This window comes from Camelus dromedarius, chromosome 13 (assembly GCF_036321535.1).
Source record: "Camelus dromedarius isolate mCamDro1 chromosome 13, mCamDro1.pat, whole genome shotgun sequence".
Classification (NCBI taxonomy): Eukaryota; Metazoa; Chordata; class Mammalia; order Artiodactyla; family Camelidae; genus Camelus; species Camelus dromedarius.
The window spans coordinates 31,293,203-31,320,459 of record NC_087448.1 but is presented as its reverse complement, the minus strand read 5'-3'; the positions used below and the strand labels follow the sequence as shown (position 1 = coordinate 31,320,459).

Genomic DNA, 27,257 nt, shown 5'->3' with positions numbered 1-27,257 from the left:
TGGCTTCTGAGCAACCAAAGATATCATTCAAAGCAGAAAGTGAGGACTTGATTTAAGTTTCAAAGTCTCATTCAAACAAGCTAGCTATGTCTTAAATCTCAACATATGGCAGGATTTTTTTTTTTTTATTTTTACAGTATTTTTCCTCTAACTGCAGTCTTCACAGGTGACTGATACGTTTTATCCTAAAGTGGCTACATCAGAAATAGGAGTGTATTTTTATATTTTTTTTATTTTAGAGGTTATGTTAATTTACTTGGCTGCTGTGAAAAGTTATCTCAAATTTAGCAGCTTAAAAAAACACATTTATTATCCTACAGTTCTGAAGGTCAGAAGATCAAAATAGGTCTTATTGTGCTAAAATCAGGGTGTTGGTAAGGCTTTCTTCCATTTAGGGGGCTCCAAGGGAGAAGTGGTTTTCTTGGCCACTTGCATTCTTTATAATCCTTTCTTCCATATTCAAAGCCAGCAACATTGTATCTCTCTGACATTGAGTCTTGTGATTACATTGGGCTCACCCCAATTTAATCTGAGTTAATGTAGAATAATCTGATTTAATGTAGAATAATATGATTAAGATCAGCTAATTAGCAGCCTTAATTGCCTTCACAATGACCCCTCCCTTCATTTGGTATGTAAACTAACATATTCATTGATCATTGGTATTAGGATGTAGACATTTTTGGAGGGCATTCTTCTGCCTACCCCAAAAGCCAAGCTCTATTTTCACTCCACTCTTCAATTTTGCTTAGTTACAAGTTGAGTAATACAAAACAAAGATTTCTTGATTTGTAGAGCTTACTTATAGTAGTCAATAAATTGGTCATTTTCCTATTTAGTCAGCATATAATATAAATATTTTATCTAGTTTTTAATGATCATGAAGTTAAAAATATACCTCATCTTTTTCCAATGAAAGTTATTAATAAGAATATTCCTTAAGAAATTTTCTCACCAGTATACTTCGCTAGTTTTCTATATAACTGGTCAATTCTGTTATATTTTATAAGTTTATCAATTTACGTACATAGTTATATGTATATAACTCTACTGACTACTAAGGGCAAAATAGTGCTATTATTAGACTAAATTTTGAAGAATTTAACTTATAATTTTAACCCAAATCCATCTTCAGAAGAGACACCAGGAATAGTTAACAACCAACATGGCCGCTAAGTTTTGTGTCTTTCTAGTGACGGTGAGGCTACGAAAGGAAACTTCACAGACAGGTGATGCACTTTTCACCAGAAAGAGCCTTCCCTCGCTCTTCAGTACAGGACAGAGCTTCTAGGAGCTGAAAGTGGTCTGTCTGCAGACTCACTGGGAAAGATGTAACAACCAGAATTTAATTTAACATGGGACTTCTTTCTTGATTCTAAAGATGGTTAAAGAAACAGATACTGCAACTTTATTTAGTGAATCTTCCCCTGAGACCCTTGGGGAAGTATGGTTCTCCCCTTAAATATCTCTTAGCAGCCCAGTAAGTCGACACCTATTCCAGAAGACAATTTTTTGTGTCTGAAAAACAAACTGAGCTTAGGCTGACATGATGTTATTTTGAGTTGTTTCTATCGCTCGGTGCAAACTGATGACCTTGAACTGGAAAGTGCCAATGATATACTTCAAGTTCAAAGAAAATGTACTGAAGTGGAACCAAAGTGACTGAATGGAGTTACTGAGGCAGACATCAAGAAGGGCAGTCCTCAAAAGGGCAGAGATGAAAGAATAAGCCTTCTTTTGTTATATTGCTTTTCTTCAGAATAAGTCATACGGTATTTTAAAGTTATTTCCCCTACCTAGTTGCAAATGCTTAGTTTCCTCTGATACAGAATTGTGAGTGAATCATTTTCTTGAAGCCGTATGATGATGACTATTGAGTTAAATGCTTCGGAAATTATCCAGTTATAGAATGGCAACATGAAAAGCTGTTCTTTAAAAGTTCTTGAGAATGCAGTCAGTCCAGTTCAAGCCCAGGAAGTAAAAATCAGGTCAAGATGGTTAATTCCACCTACCTATTTCAGTGTCCATTTTCACTTTTCAACAATGCTAACAATGATGCAAAATGAGAAGAGACAAATTCAGAATAAAATGATCTGCCCAAGTCTTTTCAATAGAAAGAAAAAAATATATCTGTTTCTCCCTACAATTAGATAACTTTAAAATTTTGTATATATGAAAATCCAAGGTACCCATTAAATATTCAAATACGATAATATATCCTCCATCATAAAATTATTCAATAAAAAAACTCAAGGAAATTAAGTTTTTATTTCATAGTTAAGAATTAATGCTTTTTCTCCTTTTATGTCTTTTTTTTTTTCTTCCCCACCAAGACTCTTATTATTTTTGGCTATGTTAAGAAAATTTGCTCTGAGTTCACATAAAAGATATCAGGCTTTCTGATCAGACGTCTGGTTGTTAATGAAAATCAGAAACTGACCTGTGGCCGCAACAAGGCCGTCAACAAGGAGGCAATGCAAATATGTAGAATAAAGGATGGTTTTAACTCGTTCTCCTGTCCATTCAGTCAATCAACTTCTAAGGGAAGAGTCGTCACTACTGTGGTCTTGACGTGCCATCAGTATACCTGCTCTGTCTCTAACTAGGCTCCATTTAGTGTTCACAGCTATCATGCATAAGATGATCAACAGAACAATGTAATAACACAATTTTCCTCTTATTTTCTCTCTTTTACTTCCAAAATATATCAATTTGAAAGATTCTCAGCTTTTATCTCTGTGCTTACTCTTTTTTAGGAACTAAATGGTCTCATAAATGGCTTATTCTGAGCCAAAAGGCCCTCTGCTTGCCCAGTAGTACAATGTGGCTTCCTTATGTCAAGGACAGAAAAGGCCTCTCAAAATCTTGATTCCTATCAACCAAAGCAAAGGAGGGCTGCATCTTCATAAGCCTCTGCCTGTCAGTCTCATATCCTAACAATCTGGCCTTTAATCTCTGCAGGATGATTCTGTAAAGTCTCCTCAAATACAGACAGTCCTTGCTTTGCTTGGTTCTGATATGAATGAATTTCAGTTACCATGGTTGAGTTAAATAAAACCAGTCCGCACCTCCAGATTTTAATTATCACAAGTTATCAACTGTGAATAATTGTGTAAAGTACAAACTTTGCTCCTAGCTCTTTAGTCCATAAATCACTACTTAGATAACAGATGTGCATCATGATCAGTAACCAATTACCTCACTTCTATCAAAGTCTGCAGGTGATTGGTCATTGCACTTCTGTTACTGAGTTCATGCACAACACCAAGTGCTAATTTTTTTGTCTCCTATAATAAACCCACTGCTGTTCTATAAAAGAAGGAAGAAAGAAAAAGAAAAAAAGAAAGGATAACTCAAGAGAGAATTTGCCAACAAAGATGTAAGTGGAGCATATAAAGAAAAAAGTGAACACTGGAAGGGAAATTACAATAGAATCACATCCTTCCATACCCAGTTGGTTGAAGACTGTTCCTAGAGCTTTACCGGCACATCTGGGCTTCCTGTGTAAGGGCCATGCAGTCTGAGCTTGCTCTCAGTACCTCAGTGCTCTTACACAGATAAGCAGGTAGACCAGGAGGCTGCTTGTGGTGGGACATTGTAAACACACACAGAAACTGCCCACTCCAACTAACAATAAATTAGAGTTGGGTCAAGGGAATGTGATATGTGGCACCACAAGTTTCCTAGAAATATGATACAGAGGTTTATTTTCTTCTATAACAGAGTTTGGAAACCTTTCTTCCATGAGGGGCCAGATGATAAACAGCATAGTCTTTGTGGGTCATCTTATGGGTCTCTGTTGCAATGATATAGGCATTACACAGTGAAAGCAGCCATAAACAAAAAGTAAACAAATGAGCGAGTCTCAATTAAACTTTCTGGACATTGAAATCTGAATTTCACAAAATACAAATATTCACTAAATTCACCTTGAAATATTATTCTTTGGTTATTTTCAATGATTCTAATGTAAAAATCAAAGCCATACAAAACAATTGGTGGGTTAGTTTTGGTCTAGTATCCACAGTTTGCTAGCTCTTGCTCTTAAAATACCAATAAAATATAAATACTCAGAGATGGTGCCAAATAAATTTTTATTGATCATAATAAATCAAAGAAGTCTTTCTTTTCAAAAGAAAAATTTGGTTGAACTTCCAGATAGCAGTTCATATATCAGATTTAAGTTTTCAGGGTAGCCTTCCTCAGACAACCCTCACAGAACAGCAGCACTGTTCCCTCATTCTGTGCTCCCCACTCCCCTTTCTTTACTTTATATTTCTCTGTAACTAGTCATCACATAAGCTTAACTAATTTGTATGTTTGTTTTTGGCCTCCTGAATATAATTTAAACAGCAGGTCAGGAACTTCTGCTGTTTGGTTTACTAGCATCGAGAAAAGTGACTGGAAATTAGTAGATACTCAATGAATATTTATAGCAGAATTAAATAATCCACAAAGGGTGAACTGATAAGCTGGAACCTAAGAAATGCTGAGGAACTGGCAGTAGAAGGGATAGAATTGTAACTCAATTTCATAATTAATTCTTTCCAATTATTGTGACACATTTAAAAAAAATCTATTTTTCCTAATTTGGGGGAAAAACAATATTAAAGAATTATCAGAAAGTCACGTTTTCTACTCAACATGTGAACACCTACAAAAAATGATTTTTATAGAATTATTATGAGACTTCCAAGTATATGAAATTGTTATTATTCATGCCTGTGCTTCAAAGGTGGGCATTGACAGTGATCACCCTTACAGATTCCTGTAAAGAAGCCACTTAAAAGGAAATTGTAATTATATATAACAAAAATGCCTCCAGCTAGAATCTTATGACAATACACCAAGCAAAGATTAAGTGAACATAATTTATTGCATGATTGCTATAAAACATACTTATTTTATTATAGTAAAGAATAATCACTGTTATAAAATCCTATCTGATAAAGATTAAGTTGATACTGACCTTGCAATTTTGATACATATAAAATTTAGGAAACAATGGCTAAGATACAGATTTAAAAAATATCTACGTACAAATCAGATGTGCAGAAGGACACCTATATATTTCTATAAGTGCACTCTTGTCGTTCATAAACTTCCTTTCAAAAGGAATTTTGTCTACAAGTCAAAAGCTTACTAAGGAGACTCTTCTTGGTTAGGTTTGTTCCATGAGCTGTAAAGGCGTCAATCCTAAAGACTAGTGGTTTAAGTGTGATTGAAAAAGTGCCAACAATGAAGGAGGAGGGTATAGCTTGGTGGCAGAGTGCATCCCTAGCATGTACAAGGTCCTGGGTTCACCCCCCAGTACTGCCATCAAAAATAAATAAATAAAAACCTAACTAATACCCTCCCCCCAAAAAAAACTGTCAGCAATTAATAGTATAAAGCATTTCAAGTAATTACTTCCACTGTCATTTATTAAATCAGCATTCAGCTCAGTTTTTTACATGTGTCTTTGTCTTGATATTTCTCACAGTGTCTCAAAGAGATATGCAATATTATTTCCATCACGTATATGAGGAACATCAACATTTGGAATAATTATCATGCTAAGGAATACACAGCTCGCACAACTCTAATTGTTTTGATTTTATTAAAATAAGTAAATGTCATGCACCAAGAGGTTCTTTGGGTTGTTGATGAGGAATAAGGCCTTAAAGTCTGTAAGTCAGCCAAAAGGTGTAAAATAACTGAAATTGTTTTCTTAAAATTCCCTTACATTTTTACTAAATGCATATTAATATGGACTTAGATAAATATACAGACAGCTATATAGATATATTTTCAAAAGTTTAGATTAAATATGGAAACTTACTTTTTGTTGGATATTTCATTGTTGTTGATACAAAATAAAATACTTTTTTTTTGGTATAACTTGCTCTTATATAAAATGGAAAATAAGTAATTAGATGTACAACTCTACTCCCCGCACGACACAGATACTGGAACTTTCTGAGACATCAGCATTTTCACTTCTCCCAGAAGTGCTTACTCCAGAGAAATTGAGGTTGACATCACCCTCATTGAAACCATCATCTTCCTCTCAGCAGATATGGTTGGTTTCCTTGGGTAATATGTATAGCTAATATGACTCAAGTGTAATAAAGTAAATTAAACATACTTATTCCCCTTGGTATTTATTCATGAATTTTGTTCCTGGCATTAAACCATCTTTTGATGGGTATATCATTATATGTATAGCTCATTATCTACAAGTTTACATTAGTATTTCTGAACCACATTACTGCTGCATGATCTTAAAAGTATTCTTTTAAGTCAGGCATCAAGACTATCTGAGTGTGAAACAGAAATAATATACAATTCTTCAAAAAGCTTTGACATTAAATAAAAATACATCCTATAATTCTGGTATATCAAAGACTATTTCACATGCATAAAAAAAAATCCTCAAAGCCCAGGTTGTTGTCTAACACATGGAATATTATTATCAGTAGAACAAGAACTATGAAAATGTAAATAGGTTTAGTAATGTCTAAGCACAGCGAAAACAACACTCTTTTGTGATTTAATTAGTCATACATTTATATGGTTTTCAAGAAGCAAGGAGATATTTTTGTGATGTTTTCCACACATATTTCATTTGTAAGTCATGTGTCTTGTAACATCGGTTTATGCATCTCATACATGAAAGTGTAGTGATCACAAAAATTATTTGTTCATGGCACTCACAGCAGTTTTATTTATAATAGTTAAAACGGGAAGTACCCCAGGTGTTCCTCAGGAGGAAACTGGATAAACAGACGACTATTAAGCAATTCAAAGAAAATATGAACTGTTGATATACACAATACCATGGACGAATCACCAAAATACGCTAAATAACAGAAAGTTTAGATAAAGAAATAGGGAATGTGTGATTGCATTCATATGAAGTTTAAGAATAAAGAAATTTACAAAAGTTGTTGTCTTGGAGATGTGGAAGCTGGGGACTGACTAGGAAGGAATCTGAGGGAAATTTCTGGAGTAATGGTAATGTTTTCTATCTTATTGGGACTTTGAATTACATATGTATGTGTCTTTGTCAAAATTCATGTAAAGGTGCACTTAAGATTTGTGCATTTCACTGTATGTTAATATTGTGCAAAAGCTCTAAAATTTTTTGACATCTAGTTAATAGTAATCTTGGTGGTATGTCCAGTCTGAAGGGTATTTATGTCTACAGTTTTGAAATACACTAAAAAAAATATGAGGGATGAGTAGAGGAATAATAATTGGATAAATATATGATAAAGTAAATGTAACATAATTTTAACTGTAAAATTTAGCTGAGTATATGGAAGTTCACTGTATGATTCGTCTAACTTTTTAATGTGTCCAAAATTTTTGTGTTATTTTGGAAAAGTGAAAATGATTAAACACAGATATATTCAATATAACTGGACTGGTGTAATTAAAGTGGCAAGCACATAATATTAAGATATTACAGAAAAGAGATAAGTAAGGCTAGCAGAGAAGCCATGGGTGGGAGAATTTTACAGTGGGGTTAGACAACAAAGAAAATGGGGTAAAAGGAAAAAGTGTGGGTGGTGCACTGACCGGTGTGGTGCTTCAAATCTGAGGTGAAGTGAGTGGTGAAATTTGATAAAAATTAAAAGGATCATTTCAAGATATCTGTGATGGAGAGAGAATGGGAAGAAACTGCTGGGTAAATTTGGAATGATAATGGTGAAGGATAAATGTTTCACTGGTTAAGAAAATTGGGCTTGACCTGGGGCATAGAGAACTAATGAAAGTTTTTCTTTTATGATTTTACTTATATTTTTGTGTTTTAAAGAGTATGTTAGAAGTTATGATAAATCAGTTTGGCAGTGATGAGCTGGATGAGTGGAACTAGAGAGAGACTGGAGATAGGGAGAGCTTTATTGCTTATTAATGTGTTGTCAGAAAAAAAATAAGTCCACTTGATAAATCCATACATTATCTGAGGTCTGTGGGCAGAAGATGATAAAGCTTCAACCAAAGTAGTAGAACTCCTGGTGTAAATCAGACCATCCCTGAGAACTGATCAACTATGTGGGGCATAGCAATTTTGATGACTCAAGTTGGAAGCCAAGACAGATGCAAGCATTGCTAATAGAACATATTCTAGATAGGATATCAATAGTGGTTTTTAATAGTAGGAAATGTAAAGACCTGGTGTTGAATTATAGAACTTTTATTTAATAATTATACCATGTATTTCATCATAGAAATATTTAATCCCGGAAAAACAAGATTTTTTATATTTCATATCTTAAAGTCTTTTAATATGGATAATTTGTAATTTGAGGAAATAATATGTACAGTAAAGTTAAATTTAAAAATGAGTGTTTTAGTGGGAGGGTATAGCTCTGTGGTAGAATCTTGTCATGCACGAGGTCCTGGGTTCAATCCCCAGTACCTCCACTAAAAAATAAATAAATAGACCTAATTACCCTTCCCCCCAAAAAAACAAAAATAATATTAAAAAATGAGTGTTTTAGAATACTTGTAATAAGACTTTTATTTTAAAAAAGAATATGCTGAATGTGAGTTTTATGTGTATTTATGTGCATAAATTTTCTGGATATTTAAGTATAGACATTTCTTAGACACTTGAGAATATGAATTTAATAGTTCTTCATACCTATCCTAAGAATAAACTTTTAAAATGCATGCTGAATTTTAAAGTAATGTCTACTACACTGAGTTTTGAAGATACGTTATAAAAAGGTAAAGCTCATGAGACATTGATCAAATAGAAACTTTCAAATTAGGAGAAATTGTTAAAATATTTATAATTCTACATGCATAAAACTAATTTACAAAACATGAAAGAGAAATAAATATAATAGAGCATATTTAATTTTTTCAATTGCCTACTTTCTTATATTCCTAATGTGCTTCTTTAAAATCATAAAATGAGTTTTATTCATATGGCTTGGGATTTTTTTGTTCACCCGCTATACTGGATAACTAGTTCCAAACTGCCGTTAAGTTGTAAATAAAAATCACATATTAAGAATTAAAAATATGTCAGGATATTATGCTGATATTTTAAAAAGTCACTCTGAACATAGCTCATCACTAATAGATTAGGTTAAAAGTGGAGGGGGGAGTAGAAGAAAGAATATCAATTTTGAAATTACACAGATCCCTAGATTTAAAATCTACCTTAACTACTTACTAAACGGTAGAAATTAAGAACGTTTCTCAGCCTCTGTCAGAGTCAAAATGATCAAAGAATATACTCTCAGGATAGTTTTTTGTACAAAGTAAATGAAATTTTGTGTGTGATGGTGCTTGGAAGTTGGTACTTAAAATATATGTCATGTTGGGGCAGGGGGCAAGATGGCAGAATAGAAAGATCCAGGGCTCCCCTCCTCTTATACACACACCAAAATTACAACTACATATAGAACAATAGTCTCTGAGAATAACCTAAAGGCTAGCAGAAAAGACTTTCACAACTAAGGATAAAAAGAAAAAGTCACCATTGAGACAGGGAGGTGGGGTTCAGATGCATCCACAGCCCCCACATTGTGAACCAGGGCTGGGAGGGATATCACAGCTGTGGTGGTCCTCCCACAGGAGCAAAGGCTCCGACCCCCACATGACTCTCCTCAGTCCGGGTATTTATGCCAATTCCAGACTCACAGACACAGAGAGCAGATGGCTGGCTGCCAAAGGGGAGGGAGGTGGAGAGTTGGACAAAATAGGTGAAGGGAATTAAAAGGAACAAACTTCCAGTTATAACACACGTAAGTCCCAGGGATATAATACACAGCATATGGAATTTAGCCAACAGCACTGTAATAATTTTATATGGTTATACACGGTGACCAGACTTACTGGGGTCAACAATTCAAAGTGTTTTTAAACAAAAAAATCACTATGTTGTACACTTAAAACTAACATAATATTGTACATCAACTATACTTTAATTAAAAAAAAAGTGATTGATGAGATAATTTTATCACTCCCAAATGATTGCTTACTGAGAACAAATAACACAGATTTGCAATAATTTTTTTCTTCTTGAAACATCCTATTGAGAAAATTATTCTGGTAATGGCAATCTTTGGTTTACAGTTTGTCTTTTGAATCTTACAAAAGCTATAAAGAAGAATTTCATAGTAATACAAAGTTTATATTGATAAATAGTATCTTATGCATATATATATATATACATACATGTATACGTACGACTTGCTCATTTTTTTATATCTACTAATATTAGTTAAATAGGTTGCAATTTAAATATGTCAGATATTTACTGGGTGCCTACTCTATGTGACGATTGTTTCTGATGTTAGAAATGTAAAGTTCCCATCTCCAAGTTGCTTACTATTTAGAAGAGAGTCTATTACATTAGCACAAATACACTCATGAATTTATACTCATAGTTCTGAATATTTGCTAAAGTTCTCTCAGATTCAAGATATGTGTTGATTTCTTTCCTTGTGTGTTAATATTGCATTTCTTGTTATTGCATCAGTTTCTATTTAAGCTCAGGCGTGAGTCTGAATTGCACTGGCTGTGAAAAGAATATGTAAGGATCTAATCAAATTGTTCATGAGTCCTCATCTACACTGTGATCAGAACTGTTCTGATTTATTACATGATATAATTCAATACTCTGAGGTAGAATTAGTATCTTCATTTCGGAGATACAAAGTTACATGTGAATATAGTGTTACCAAATTTACAAATACTCAAAAATTATTTAATCATGGAAATGCCAACAATCTACTTCATAAATATTTAAGAAGTGAGAAAATGTCAGCTTTGTTAATAGTTTAGTTTTAAACAAAATACCTACTCTCCAAAAAAGTATAGGGTATAAAACAAGTAAAAAAAAAAAAAAACTATGCAGGAAAATTTAGAATGCAAAATAAAAAGAAGGTGTCTGCTTACAAGAGAACGAGAATAATAGTCAATCTAGGAAAATTGCAACAATAACACTATTTTTTTGCATTGCTGGACATAAACGAAAGAAAAAACTTCAAGGGCACAGCCAAACAGCTGAAAGAACAGTGAGGGAAAAGCTGGGGTAGAGCTTGCCGAGTAAGTATGAAAGCCAGTATTCCTTTGAGGCAAATGTCTACACCTAAGATAGGATCTGGAGCATTTGCCTTGGGCCCCTAACACAAAGTGGGAGAATGATCCAGAGACTTTGCAGTAAGCCTAGAGTGTTGAGGAGGCCTGAGGAAGCTGTTACTGGTGGTTCTTCGTTGAAGCTGACTCATGCTTGCTGGAGAAAAGTGGGAAAGAATTTCAAACTACAATGGAACCAGAAAATATGAAATGGAGAATCTCAAGCATGCGTCCTCAGGAAGATGAAACTTAAGACTGATTTCCTACAAATGCCTGATTTAGAGAAGACTGAAGCTTGTCCCTTGACCAATGAACACCTGCCAAGAGTCTCTTCCCATCCTCAAGCCAATAAACTAACTTCTTGGACTCTAGCTGGAGTCTTCTTTCTTTGCACCCCTTACCCATAAATACAGCCCACCCTAAACCCTTAACACACCAATTTGCAGCTTGCTAGAGATCGAATTTCCAGAATTGCAAATTTGTCTGCTATTCCAGAATAAACTCAATTTCTGGTAATTCCAGTTACTTTTGTATTTCGGTTGACAAAAATCATCACCAATTTAGGATCCCAAAATCTTTACAGAGTATGAAATAAACTATAACTTCAAAATAATCTTACCCAACAAAAAAAGAATCAAACTAAGATGAATGAGACTTGTCAGAAACAATAAACAATGATCAACAGACAGACTTTCAAGCTTTTAGATGTTGGAATTATAAGCTACAGAATATAAAAATAAATACTTGCAATATTTAAAGAAAAAGTAGATCATGTTTTTAAAAAGCAAGTAAAATAAAAATATCCACAGTTATCATATAAATCTCAAGAAATTCAAAGAGAAGTTTCAGAAACGGACAATGTTGAAATTTCAAATTCACAGGGATCTCTTCTGCTGACAGATTAGCTTGTATCAGAGGAACTATCTCCACAAGAGGAACTATAAAGTGACAGTTTTAAAATACAAAACTTAGCTGTTGAAAGACATGGTAGACTTAAAAAGACAGCTAACGCTTAGGAGGAAGAAGTCCCAGATAGAAGGGATGTGAATTAAAAGGAGTTTAACATTCTTTGCCATTTTCCCCTCAAGGAACAGCTCATGCAGAGGCAGGACTAGGCTGACAGTCCTGGTCCAGGCTTCTCGGCAGCCTTGTGGGGTTGGAGAGACGCTAATTGTAGTTCAAGGCAACCAATGTGATCAGGACTTTAGACTCAGGAAAGAGAATGACAGGGCATCAGTGTTAGTCTTCTCTGAGCATTTGCTAATTTCTAAGACATATATGATGACGAAAGGCAGGCAGAAAATAGAGGCTAAGACGCTAAAAATCAGATAGGCTTGGTTCTATTGTGGTGAAAATAAAATGGCATTCAGGGCCCACCAAGTACGAATGGCCCTGCTATAAATACCAACAGCAAACCAGGAAGAGGGCAGCCCTCACATATTCTCCGTCTTAGTCTCGAATCATCCAATGTTTGTTTGGGAGAAGGTGTTTTGCTCCTACTCAAGTGTCTTTCAAAAGGAAAGTAAATTATCTCTGAGAGAACGTAAGGGTGACCAGTGTCTCTATGTTCTCATATACACTATTCATCATTTTTTTTCAGAAATTGCTTGGTATGCTATGCTACCTACTAGATATTTACAGCAAACTTGTAACATATTTGAACTATTCCTTTTAAAATATAGAAACGGAGAAGAGTACCTTGTAAGCTGTTTCTACTGAACTTTGCAAAATACAGTGTAGGCAATTAGTTCAAGAAACTGAAATAAAATATGCAATAATTGAGGAGAAAAGGAAGTAATATGTCATTCTTCACCAGTATATACATGATTAAACACATAAAAAATTCAAAATACCAAAATAGTTCAATCTCACTACTAAGAAGAGAAATGCAAATGGAATGACAAGAACGTGGAGGTTCATTATACAATTTTTCTACTTTTGTTATGCTAAAATTTTTCACAATAGAAAGATTTTTGAAGATAGAAAATTTGTTGACAAGGCGCTGAAAATCGCACTATTTATCTAATTTGGTGGTACTATAAATTCTTAAAAACTATCTAGGAAGAAGTTGGCTCATATGTCAAAAAGACTTGACCTTCCCACCCAATAATTTTTTTTCTAGTTATTTGTACAAATGGTCAAGTGTTAGGAAAAACTCTTAAGGCATGCAGATACTAATGATGGCATTATTTATAGAAAATAAAATGGATTCCACCAAAGTGTTTGATACTAAGATTAAGCTCATGTAAACTGTGGCATTTCCACATGAATAAGAGTTAGTAAGCTCCTTGAAGTGATGTATTTTTAAAAACATAATGAAATATAAATTTATACATGTAAGATAAGTAATAAATAAAAGCAACAAAAATAACTAAGTATGTAAATAAATCCAAATATATCTATATTTAGATTCTTATCTAGATAATGCCATAGTGAAAGAGATGAAGGCAAATATAAATAGATAATCTCTATATAAATGTAGGTATAGAGTTGTGGTTCTACACAAACATATATATATACATACATTTACACAGAAATTTGAGAAAGGAAATAATACCGTGTTCTGTTAACAGTGGTAACAATGATTGTTTTTAGGTTATAAGCTCATGATTGGCTTTTCTTTTATGTATATTCTTGTATATTTACCAGGTTTTCAATATATGTTGATAATTAGAATGAAACAAAATGTATCTCCAAAAAATACTGTTTTTATGAGAACAAAACCAAGTTATTTTTATTGCCATGGGACTGTCCAATCAACCAACCTCAAAAAATAAATCCAGTAGAGATTTTTTGACACAAATATCTTCCATTAACCAATAGCACCACATTTTATTTCATAGCTTACATGAATTACACATAAGTATAAGATAGTCCAAGCACTTGAGAGTAAGCAAGTCATGTTTTACTTTTAAACCAGCCTTCCAAAGGATTTATGATGATTCCTGTGTAATTTGTAATAAAATTCTTATCAAAACAAGAGCAAATTTATTGGCACAATTTATTGTGTTGGTTTAAATCTGCGTTTGATTTCAGTTGACAGCATTTATAAAATTTGTTCTTATAAAAATAGTTTTTTTAATGTATTACCTTTAAAAAAACATATTTAATTTTATATGTCCCCCCATTTCTCATTCATACTAGAACAAATGTGAATAAACATATGAATGATTATAATTGGCCTTAAATATGCTACAAATTACTACATTGTTACAGATTTATTTTTCAGTATTTTCCAGTTACGGCAGTGAATTAAATAAATCAAACTTTTCAAAACATACTGCTAACTTCATTTTATGACTTGGTTCTTTTCTCGCATATGATTCATGTGATTTTTGATTCTTGACTTTTTTGTATTGGCATAAAAGGCATTTAGTTTTTACATAATGCTGTTCATGTAAGTGCCATTTATATGCATATCTTTTGTCCTGTCTCCTTCCCTATCACATCACTATTATTCCATAAAAGCCCTGTTGTCTCATGCCTCCAAAGTTCCTGTTGGCTTGACCTTATTCCATAACATGATTACAAAAGTCAGCCCAGGTTGCTGCCGAGTTCTCTGACAGTCTTTCTGACACTAAGCGAACATGTTGGAAGGCCTTGTATTAGTGTAGCCTCTTTATACATGCCATCTCATTTAATCATTGCAATTGTTGCAGAAACAGAATATGACATTGAGAAAGGGTGAATCAGACTAGGGATTTTAAATGACACTCCTGGATTTGAGTAGGCATCTCTCTGACTTCAAAGAGACTTTCTCCACTAGGAGCGTCACCAGCTTTCGAGGATGTCTACATTTCACATCAGGATCTATTCAACTAAGCCTTTCACTGAAGTCAGCTTGTATCTTTCCTCCACCACCATGCTGCTTTCATTTCTCCAGGGGCTCTCTTCCAGCCATGAGGGATTTCTCTCCATTTTTGAAGACATCACACTTCTTCAACTGTAAACCCTTACATCTCAGGTGGAATTTACCACCACCCTACTCTGCCACTCTGATGATGTGCTAAACTAATGCCTAATAGTTCTTCAGATTTCAGCTAGGAAAAAAAAAAAAAAGGCAACAAACACATTCTCTGTTCTTCTCTACTTTTCTAGACTAAATGAGAATGGTCCTGATAACACTTGCAAGTCCCTTCTTGTGACGCTCATTTTATTCACAATTTTTTTTAATTTAAATTTTTTTATTTTTTATTTTTCCATTAAAAACAAAATAAGGTTTAATGATAAGGTTAACTCATTTACTTTAAGGAGACATGCACATTAGAATTAATCTGATATAAATGATCAGTCACCAATCCTTCATACTGCCTCTAATTAAAAAATGTTAAATGTTCTCAAAAAGATATCAGGTACTACTTACTAAAAATAAATCTTCAACATCACCCTAAGATCAAAATCATTAAGCCTTATCGTAATGGAAGAGGCAGTGATATGCATTTATACAAGTATTAATGCAAAGTTCATGCACCAGAGAATTTATAAGGTCAGTTTTAAGAAGTATGACTTTCAAGGATGGCCAATATCTTTTTTATATTTTCAAAAGTACTTACATTCCAAAGTAAAACATTCAAACTTATTTTTAAATGTAAGCAAATTTGTTTAAAATTCATAATTGTAGAGACTTACTAATACTGTATTTGGCAAACTTAGAGAGGGAACCTCAAAAGATTAAAAAGCATCTTTAAAAAGATTCCCATATCATTATGGTAAAGGTGTGCAGAAGTTTAGGAATTAGAAATTTGTTCTTTTAAGCAAAATGACAAGTTAATTGTTTGTTCTTAATAATATATCATGGAGAACCACTAACTGTATCTGTGAAGTTTAATAAGCAAGACTTAAAGAGATGAATATAAAATACCTATTTTGACAGGCACCTATTAGCAAAGTCAGTCCATGAACTGTTGCAGGTGAGCACAAGAAACTCAAGGAAGGTAATCAATTATATTTGTAAATTTATTCATGACATACATATTGGAAACTAATGCTGTGTTTGGTAGAGCTTATGCATAGCTCTTGAAGAGATCTTTTTCTTAAAACAAATATTGTATTCTAAAATCACCATAGTAGAAGGTACAATACAATATACAGATTTTGAAAATGAATGTGGACAAGGACTGGGGATGGCATAAATGAAAAAAGTCAAGGATGGCTGGTGAGATTGTGGAAGATTATTTTTCTTACACAGAGTTTTCTGCTGTGCTATATCGTGAATTAACAAGCCAGACCCTGAGACCGCAGCTTTTAAAATACACAAGTACTTTATACAAGCTTATGCCCTGCTGGCCACCATGGCCAATTGATTTCGAGGTGTCCCTTGAGCAGCAGTCCCCAGAACTGGGGCTTCAGATGAGGGTATCAGCTCCTGTCTGGGAGACACGGGTGAGCTGCAGGCAGACAGACAGCAAAAGGAGGATGTGCACAAGCCTAGTTCCCCGGGAGCACATCCCGGTCCACAGGGCCCTAGAGCTGTACCTGCCTCTCAAGCAAAAGCTCTGGACCAGCAATGTGGTCTCCCTTCCAAAAAGCCTGGGGGGCGGGCAGGGACGGGTTGTTACTGTGCGGTGCAGCTGGCGTAGCACAATCTCTCCCACTGCCACACTCCTCTGGGATCCAGAACGCAAGCCCCGCGGCCACCAGAGCCTGGTGACCAAGGATTGGCCCCAAGGTGGCAGCCGCAAAGAGGGGCTGCCAGACTCGCCCCGGGGACCCCGGACCCTGGAGGCGGCTGCGGAGGGAGCACGCGAGGATGGTGACCGCCAGTCTCCACCCAGGGAGCCACCTCAGGCCCCCAAATGCCTGTAGATCAGACACCTGCCCCCACACCAACCCCAAGACTAGCAAACGGGCTTCTCCCACACCAAGTCTGGGCACCCCCGTTGGCGCTTTGCCCCTGGCCTTGGGGCTTGGGGGTCCCAGCACCACAGTCCAGAAAGCTATAGCCTTCTGTGAGGCTGGAGGCCTCCGCAGCCAGTTGGTTTTCAAAGCTAGATGTTTCGGGGGCCGGTATCTCAGGGGCAGGTCTTAAAAGTGAGGGACGCCAGATGTGGGGTTCAAACCCCTTGCTCCTCAGTGAGAAGCTGTGGGCCTCCACACAGTGGGAGGGGAGGTGCGGGTGGGTGCGGGGCTTTATGCCAGATTGTGTCCCGCCTTTTCCTACCTGCTTGGATGTGGACCATCTCTCGCTTGGGGATGCTAGGAGTGGCTCAGCCAGCCTTTAGGTATTTTCCAGAAAAAGCTGCACCATGCGTAGCTGTAGATGTGGTGTGCTTGTGGGAGGAGGTGCCTTCAGGCTCCTCTTCTGCTGCCTATTCACAAATAATTCTGTTTGCTATTTGTTTTCCCAGGTTAACCTGGCAACTCTGTGACGTATGGGTAATATTCATACTGTTCACCATGGCACACAAGTTAACACAGAGCCTGGCACAAAACAGATGTGTGATATGTCTATTATTGTAGAACGCATGGATGTGTGAATACAGAAGAAAGCAGAGGGAAGGAGATGACAGTGCTCTGAATTTTCATAGCATCTCCAGAAAATCTGCAAGGGTTGTACCTGTAGTTTATCAATCCCATAAGATATCATCTGCATCCCAGAAATTGTGGAGCTGAAGAGAAATTTAATAAAATGTTTATATAGCCTTCTAAGGCACAATATGCCTATGTAAATAATTAAAAACACACTAAGTATTGTATACCATTATACTGGATTGTAAGACTGTACTGTATTATATTACATTGCATAATTTTTCAATTAGTCATGCCAAGTAAATTCCAATTTTTTGCTATTATGCATTGTTTCTTCTGATTTCTATTTCTTTTTACATTTTAATTCCCTTCGCCTTATTACCTTTCAAGAAAAGAAAACACAATTTTAAGATAAGATCTTAACACCTATTTAGAGATAACACAAGTTAATAAAGGTGTAGAAAACACCCTTTAAGCAATAAAAGCAGGATGCAAATACTGAGGATTATCCTTTAAATCTCTTGAAATACTGGACTTCTTAAGTTTCTGCTGCAGGAAAAGTAGGTTCTCTGAGATTTTGTATTAAGTGTCAGATTTTTATCTAAGTTTGTGAGATATATTTAATGTCCAGTTCCTAGAGGCTGAGAATATAGTAAGAATTCCTAAAGTTTTCTTCAAAAATTTTTTTCTATTTTAATACAGATTTAAGCAGGGGTATCTTTTTATACCCACTGTATTATCACACTCTTTTAACCTCTGGATTACTGAATACGTGTAACAATAACGAAATAGTATTCAATTCTAAAATGAGAGATTCAGAATTCCTAAGAAAATTCAATTATTAAAGAATTTCTTCAATCTCAACAGACTATTGTGTAAGATTAGAGAAATTCAAATGCTGGCAAACAGCTTAACTCAATAGACTCCTTATTCTCATTTTCTTTTATGTGATGGCGATTGTATTTAAAGTCACCAGGTTTAAAAAATTTTAATTTGTCATTTAAATTTTTGGCTCTTTAATAAATAGCACAAAGATTTTTGTATTAATATTAATTTACTGTTATTTTTCAATCCTAGTCATAGGCTGGCCTGATTCAATCAGCATTCTTTTATTTATTTATTTTTTAAATGATATGAGCAGATTTACAAATGGAAGTGATCTGATATGGGCATTCTTTCTGTAGAATGCAGTGTTCTTTAAAAACAAATGCCACTCATTTGACCTTAAAATATGATAAACATGTATAAAATCACTATCCATTTGTGAAATCTGAGACTTGGATGAATGTATTTACTGAAAGTCACTGGAAATCAGGATATTTACTTTAACAGGTAAAATGAACCTATTACAATGTTCCAATAAAGTTTGCATGCTTTTGCTTCAGAAGATGCAATTTACATCATGTGGTGCAAGCTATTTGGTATTTATTACTTTCATAAGGACAGTATGGATACAGGTTAATAGATTTGTTTTCTTGGCTTGAAATTTTTTTTTTTTTGGTATTTTAGTATAATTTCTGGCTATTTTTGAGTCAGATTTGTATTTAAGATATTTTCTGTTTTACCATTTCATAAAGGAGGGTTTTAAGGCACATCTGTTTTGGGGAAAACTTCTGACATGTTCTCTTAAGTAGGAACATTAAAGAAGGAATGAGGAGTGGAGGGAATGCGAGAGATTAATGCCATTTCACTCATTCTTAAAGCATTAAATTATTTACCCTTTTTAACTGATAGTGATGTCTTTTAAAATATATATTAATATTCTAGTGCTTATTTAACGTGATAGCTACTAGAAATCAACAGCCCGGTAAATAGGAGTAAAACTCTTCAAAAAATTAAACTAGTGAAAACCATCTAATAGCCCCAAGATCTTTTCTTGACAAATAAAAAGGGGAATGGGTTCGGTTCTCTACTGATTACACAAACTGTTTCCCTTCAGCTGCTGTTTTGGCATCTCACTTCACAGTGGTTAAAGTCAGCCTTGTTGCTTCCTCATGATTCTTTAGCAACAGAGTTCCCTTAATAGAGGTTAAATATGAGATCACAATCTATTGTTTTAAATGTATATTACATATATTATGGATAATTATATCACTTATTAGACACAAACATACAATTATATTCTTTGTCTTGTGTACTTGATCAAGAAAATTAAGACATGCATAAAAAAGTCTGAAGAGGACAAACATTCATGGAGATTTTTCCACTAACTATAGAAGAGTAAGTTCAAATGTATGCATTTGGCTTTAAATGAAGTATTCACTTCCTTTTAAGGGCAACAGTGGTAACTACAAGTACATTTGTAAATGAGAACCGCCACAATCATTACACTCATCTGTAGTCTATTTATTGGTCGGTTTTCTGTCAGAATCTAAACTCCTCAAAAGTAAAGTCTCTCTTCTTCGTGCTATTACTCTCAGCAAGCATGTGTCTGGCATATTATTTTCCCTTTACTCAGAAATGAAATACATTTTTCAATATATCCAACAGACTACTTAGCCTGCGTTTTCTATCAAGTGCTTTCAATCCTCCCCCAAGCATGTCATATGAAGACTTGTAGATGATGCAGAAGAGATAAAAGATTTAAAGATGAGAAAGAAGCAAAATCAGCAACTCCAGACTGAAAAAAAAAAAGAAAAACAGGAGGTGTCCTAATTTTGCCCTAACTCTTAAATCTTAATGAACTAAGTAAGCTAAGTTAATGTGAAATTTGTTACTATTATACAGATGACAATAGTAAAATCACGCCATGGTATGGTACAGATCTAGAACATGTACCTTTGTTGTTATCCATGCCTCCCACTGCATACAGAGTTCCAACTGTAGATTTTCTAGGTTTAGTTCTTGGACTTTGCATTAAAGTTCTTCTTTCTGGCAGTAGATGGTATTTCATTGCTTCCAGAATCAGCTTTTGACATTCCAGGTCATTCTTAAATAACGCATGGTTTTCTAGGTCAGCCAATATCTGTGAATAATAGACAATCACCGTTAATAATGCTTTTTATAGGGATGAACATGAGGCATCAAATTAAGCTTAGAAGCTTAGTGCCTATGATATTACCTCTCTACTGAGAGGGATGCAAAATGTAATAAGAATGAATTGTATTGACAAATATGAATGAAATGCACGGCTTCCAAGAGAAACAGAATGGACATTATTTTTGATTCCATGTTATTATTCATTTTGTCACACAGAATATAAAGGAACTTCTAAAGATCGCTTTTTCCATTTCCTTCCCCGTTTATGAAAGCTCTTCATAAATCACATACAGTTGCCCATTTGGCCATAAACATGTCTGGTGAAGTAAATTAAAAAATAATCTTCAACAAATTAGATTCTAACAAGCCTATCATAATATTCATGTATTTACTTTAAGATGTTGCAGGTATAGTTTAAATCCCTTTCAAATTTAAAAGAACTTGACAAAAATGAAAAAAACATATGTTCATTACATCTTTTCAATTACGTGAGCAGTTGAAAAGCTGTATATCAGGCAGGGTAATAGTTTCCAATGGTGAAAGTAAAAAAATTCTACCAAAAATCCGGCACCTGTGGGAGCAGCAGGGAGAGACCAGAGTTTTAAGCTCTGTTATGCCTCTTTTATTACAGCGAGTTTTTTTCTCTGCAAATTCTTCTCTGTACATTTGTTTGAACAAATTCACTGTATCTTTTATTTTTCCACTTTCTCTATAAACTTTATTTTCCCTTGATTCTTTCAGTGTCACATTCTCTCTTTTTCTCATGAATCCTGTTTCATTTCAAAGTGAGTTAAATCTGTCACATAGATTTAGAAAATAAGAAGTAGAAAATGTAACATTGACTCACTGACATTTTCTTCTACATTGATAAAAAACTGTATCACATCAGTACCCAAATGTTTATTGAGTGAATACATTAATATGGGACAGGAGCATATAATTAAGCAATTGATTGTAACACTATAATTTGAACCTGAATTAAATAAATTTATTTAGCCATTGTAATACACAAGTTACTTTTGGAGGGGACAGGAAGAATATAAAAACACATAAGATACTCATATATATGAGATGTGGAAAAGATAACAGAATAGCTCTGAGGCTGAATGAGGAGTGTAATGTATTAGAGTTACCAGATGCTTTGGAGTATGGAAGGGAAGATGTTTAAAATCTTGCTTATATTTCTCTTCTTATTATATAATGAAACTTTAGTTGCCTTCATACCATTTCATTCTTTTTTAAAAGGACTACTATTTTACTTGTCAAATATTAATAAATAGAAACCTTAATTAAATAGAGTTGGGAGACTAGAAGGGAGAGCTCTCGTATTCTGCAAAAATGACAGCCCAACAAGAAGAGACCTCTTCTTTCCTGGTAAGGACTCAGTCAATGAAAAGCCAAGAACTCTGTTTCCTAGGGCCTTCCCAACTTCCTTTTCCCCCTATAGATGTGCTCTCCTTTCTTTGCCATGCAGGGACTTGCATGTGACTCTCCAGGATTGCAGACCCAGAATTGCTATTCTTCACTGCTCCCAAATAAACCCAACTTTTCTGGAGAAATACCTGGCAATCTATTTGGTCCAGGCCAATATACTTTTTAAGTACTTTTTAACTACCAAAGAAAATAACACTTTCTAACGAGGCCCCAGTGGTCTTTATATAATAGACCTTTAAAAGAAAGGAGGATAGACAGAGAGAGAGATTTATTTTAATATGACTCTTTCATTTGTGTATCAGAATATATTTTTCCTATGTTTAAGTTTTTTCTTTTCTTTAAAAGAAAAAATAAATTTATGTCTGTCTAAATGTGACTCTCAATTTTTTTTCTTTTATTCTCTCTCTGTTTACCTTTTCTGGGGGGAGATTTTGGATTAGTTGATGATAAAAAAAACTGTTCTTGCAGAAGGATTACACTTTAGGTATATTTTATCCAAATAAACAGTTAACTGATTCCAAATAAAGGAGGGAAAAAAAAAAAAAGAGAAAACAATGTTAAAGTTATGTGCTTCTTTTCTATGTTTTTCCTTGGAAAACTATAACTCAGAATCAAAAAATTACCTGGGAGTTTGGGTAATGGCTTAGGTTTTTAGATAAGTAGATTCATAATGTAGATCTTTCAAATGTGACATGAATATGGAGGGTTATTTATATTGAAAAGAGTTCGTATAGTATTTCTGATATTTTAACTAACTAGAATTGATTAGCTTTGGCTTAAAATTAATTCATGTCCTCTTTATTTTATCACCATGTAAAAATAATGTTAGCACAATATTTTGATAAATAAAAGATGAGTTTAAAGTTTATTTTAAACTTTTAAAAATGTGTATATTAGTGGCATGGGCCTGTAAGCAATAATTAATATAATAAATAGCTTAGGATTACCAAAATATCAAAATTGTTTAAATGAAATTTCAGTTGCTTAACATCTTATATACAGGTTTAATCTTGTGAGTTTTTTTTTTTTTTAATGGACGTACTAGGGATTGAACCCCGGACCTCATGCATGCTAAGCCTGTGCTCTACCACTGAGCTATTTTCCTCCCTATTAATCTTACAAATTCTTATAGTTACTTACTGAGTTGGCTTAACATTAAAATTTTTATTTAATTTGGACAATTTTTTAACATTTTTTATTGATTTATAATCATTTTACAATGTTGTGTCAAATTCCAGTGTTCAGCACAATTTTTCAATTATTCATGGACATATACACACTCATTGTCACATGTTTTTCTCTGTGAGTTATCATACATTTTGTGTATATTTCCCTGTGATATACAGTGTAATCTTGTTTATCTATTCTACAATTTTTAAAAATAGACAAATATTAAGTTGATTAATTAATAACTCTTCAATAACTTTTTGATTTTATAGTGATAAAAAGTTACAAACTTTGATCACTAAATTATTTCTAAATTTCCCTAATCCCTTATTTTATATATAAAATGGACTTAGATGAACAGAATGCACAACATATCTTAAATGTTAGTTTATCTGATAACATTTGTTAAAATGAAATAAAATATGTGTTCTTGGAAAAAAATGAAGTAGACAGGTCTTGTTTTTTTTTTGTTTCTAGTCTTCCTTGTGGTTGAAAAACAAAAGTTATTGATTCAGATTAAATTATATAATTAATACAAAAGACTACAGAGAAATAGGATGTAAAGCAAATACTGTGTATTTTAAAAATAAAATAAGATGATATATGCACTGATGACAAAGCTGAAGCTAAAAACATCAAGTTTATCATCTATTTGAATAGCTAAATATTTATATATTTCTAAACACACACACAAAGCTATATAAGGATTACTGCAAATTTATAAGTAATAGATAATTATAAAAGAAAATGTAAGAAATCCTGTAAAAATAAAGTATCAGAAGATAGTCAACTCTAAGTGCCTAGGTTTAAAATGCCTTCAAGTAAAAATTTTTAAAGAGAAATAAATTTATCAATATTCAAAGGTTTATACATTAAAAAAAAAGATGTTATAAATTATTTAAAATATGACCTGGAAAGTAAACAAAATAAAGTTAAAATTTGTACTTTATTTCTATAAAATTGATAAGGTATTCTGTACTTAAATGATGTTTTCCATTTTATTAACAAAATATTCTGTAAAATTTCTTAACTTTCATATACTCTAAATCATTTACAAGATCCTTTTTTTTTAACATTTTTATTAAGTTATAGGCATTTTACAATGTTGTGTCAAATTCCAGTGTAGAGCACGATTTTTCAGTTATACATGAACATACATATATTCATTGTCACATTTTTTCTTTGCTGTGAGCTACCACAAGATCTTGTACATATTTCCCTGTGCTATACAGTATAATCTTATTTATCTATTCTGCATATGCCTGTCAGTATATACAAATTTTGAAATCCCAGTCTGTCCCTTCCCACCCCCATCCCCCTTGGAAACCACAAGTTTGTATTCTATGTCTATGAGTCTGTTTCTGTTTTGTATTTATGTTTGTTTTTTTGTTTTTGTTTTTGTTTTTGATTTTTTTTTTTAGATTCCACATATGAGCGATCTCATATGTAGTTTTCTTTCTTTTTCTGGCTTACTTCACTTAGAATGACATTCTCCAGGGACATCCATGTTCCTGCAAATGGCGTTATGTTGTCATTTTTATGGCTGGATAGTATTCCATTGTATAAATATACCAGTTCTTTATCCAGTCATCTGTTGATGGACATTTAGGCTGTTTCCATGACTTGGCCCTTTTAAGTAGTTCTGCTATGAACACTGGGGTGCAGGTGTCTTTTTTAAAGTAGGGTTCCTGCTGGATATATGCCCAGGAGAGGGATTCCTGGATCATATTGTAAGTCTATTCCTAGTCTTTTGAGGAATCTCTATACTGTTTTCCACCGTGGCTGCACCAAACTGCATTCCCACCAGCAGTGTACGAGGGTTCCCTTTTCTCCACAGCCTTTCTAGCATTTGTCATTTGTGGACTTTTGAATGATGGCCATTCTGACTGGTGTGAGGTGATGCCTCATCATAATTTTGGTTTTCATTTCTCTGATAATTAGTGATATCGAGAATTTTTTCATATGCCTATTGATCATTTTTATGTCTTCCTTGGAGAATTGCTTGTTTACATCTTCTGCCCATTTTTTGATTGGGTTGTTTGTTTTTTCTTATTCAGTCAGATGAGCTGCTTATATATTCTGGAGATCAAGCCTTTGTTGGTTTCATTGTTGCAAAAATTTTCTCCCATTCTGTAGGTTGTCTTTTTGTTTTACTTATGAATTCCTTTGCTATGCAAAAGCTTGTAAGTTTAATTAGGTCCCATTTGTTTATTCTTGTTTTTATTTCTATTGCTTGGGTAGATGGCCCTAGGAGAACATTTTTGAGATGTATGTGAAGTAATGTTTTGCCTATACTTTCTTCTAGGAGGTTTATTGTATCTTGCCTTATGTTTAAGTCTTTGATCCATTTTGAGTTTATTTTTGTGTATGGTGTAAGGGAGTGTTCTAGCTTCATTGATTTACATGCTGCTGTCCAGTTTTCCCAACACCATTTGCTGGAGAGACTGTCTTGGTTCCATTGTGTATTCTTGCCTCCCTTGTCGAAGATTAGTTGACCAAAAGTTTGTGGGTTCATTTCTGGGCTCGCTATTCTGTTCCATTGGTCCATATGTCTGTTTTTGTACCAATACTATGCTGTCTTGATTACGGTAGCTCTATTGTCTGAAGCCTGGGAAAGTTATTCCTCCAGCCTCTTTCTGTTTCTTCAGTAATGTTTTGGCAATTCTAGGTCTTTTGTGGTTCCATATAAATTTTACTGTGATTTGTTTTAGTTCTGTGAAATCTGTCCTGGGTAATTTGATAGGGATTGCATTAAATCTGTAGGTTGCCTTAGGCAATGTGACCATTTTAAAGGTATTGATTCTTCCAATCCAGAAGCATGGGATATCTTTCCACTTTTTAAAGTCTTCTTTAATTTCCTTCATCAGTGTTTTATAGTTTTCTGTGTATAAGTCTTTCATCTCTGTGCTAAAATTTATTCCTAGGTATTTTATTACTTTGAGTCTATTTTAAAGGGGATTGTTTCTTTACTTACTTTTTCTGTTGATTCATTGTTAGTGTAAAGAAATGCAACTGATTTTTGAACATTAATCTTGTAACCTGCTACCTTGCTGAATTCTTGGATTAGTTCTAGTAGTTTTTGTGTGGACCTTTTAGGGTCTTCTATATATAGTATCGTGTCATCTGCATATAGTGACACTTTTACCTCTTCTTTTCCAATTTGGATCCCTTTTATTTCTTTTTATTGCCTGATTGCTGGGGCTAGGACTTCCAAGACTATGTTGAGTGGGAGTGGTGATAGTAGGCATCCTTGTCTTGTCCCAGATTTTAGTGGGAAGCTTTTGAGTTTTTCCTATTGAGTACTATGCTGGCTGTAGGTTTGTCATATATAGCTTTTACTATGTTGAGATATATTCCCTCTATACCCACTGTGGTGAGAGTTTTTAATCATAAATGGGTGTTGAATTTTATCAAATGCTTTTTCTACATCTATTAAGATGATCATGTGGTTTTTGTCCTTTCTCTTGTTGATGTGATGTATTACATTGATTGATTGGCATATGTTGAACCATCCTTGTGTCCCTGGGAACAAGATTCTTTATTTTGAAAGAAATTGACTTTTTCATAATAGCTGTTACTTATTACTATGTTTTCAGATTATTACTTGTAACTATGTCTTGCTTATGAACACTGTATGACTTGTGTCAGTATTATATCTCCTCTTAAAGCACTTTCTAAAGTTATTTCATCCCAAATTCAGGCACAAAGGCAGAATAACAAAATGGTTAAGCTGCTTTTTAATCTTGAACTATCTTTAGATTTTCTGCAACAATCCAAGATTAATACAAATATTGCTCCTCCCTATACAATGAAAGTTAGTTTTGTGTTTTACATTCTTAAATTTTTCATGAATCTTTAACTAAAAAATCAATAGACTTCAATAATTGTATACTACTTTGAGACATGTTAATATTTATGTACAAGACTTTATACAATAATTGTCTATAAATTAAATTTTATTCTTAGGATGCCACATACCAATACCCTTTCCAATCACAGATAATCCAAGTACAATTTAGCTTACAAAAAATGCCCTTGAAAATTTCTTAATATCTTCACTGTTAGTATGTTCTTTCACTTTTGAGGATAATCATTGGCTATATCCTTATAAATTAATTATGCATAAA

At 33.9% G+C, this 27,257-nt stretch overlaps 1 protein-coding gene across 2 annotated transcripts in view; it reads right to left on the bottom strand.

Moving 5' to 3' along the window:
* KLHL1 (kelch like family member 1) overlaps positions 1-27,257 on the bottom strand; it is a 328,782-nt gene that overhangs the window by 64,372 nt on the left and 237,153 nt on the right. For both annotated transcript variants that reach the window (XM_010978777.3, XM_064493097.1), the window contains exon 6: positions 20,329-20,515. In XM_010978777.3, coding sequence (XP_010977079.1) covers positions 20,329-20,515 — 187 coding nt within the window. The remainder of the gene's footprint in view (positions 1-20,328; positions 20,516-27,257) is intronic.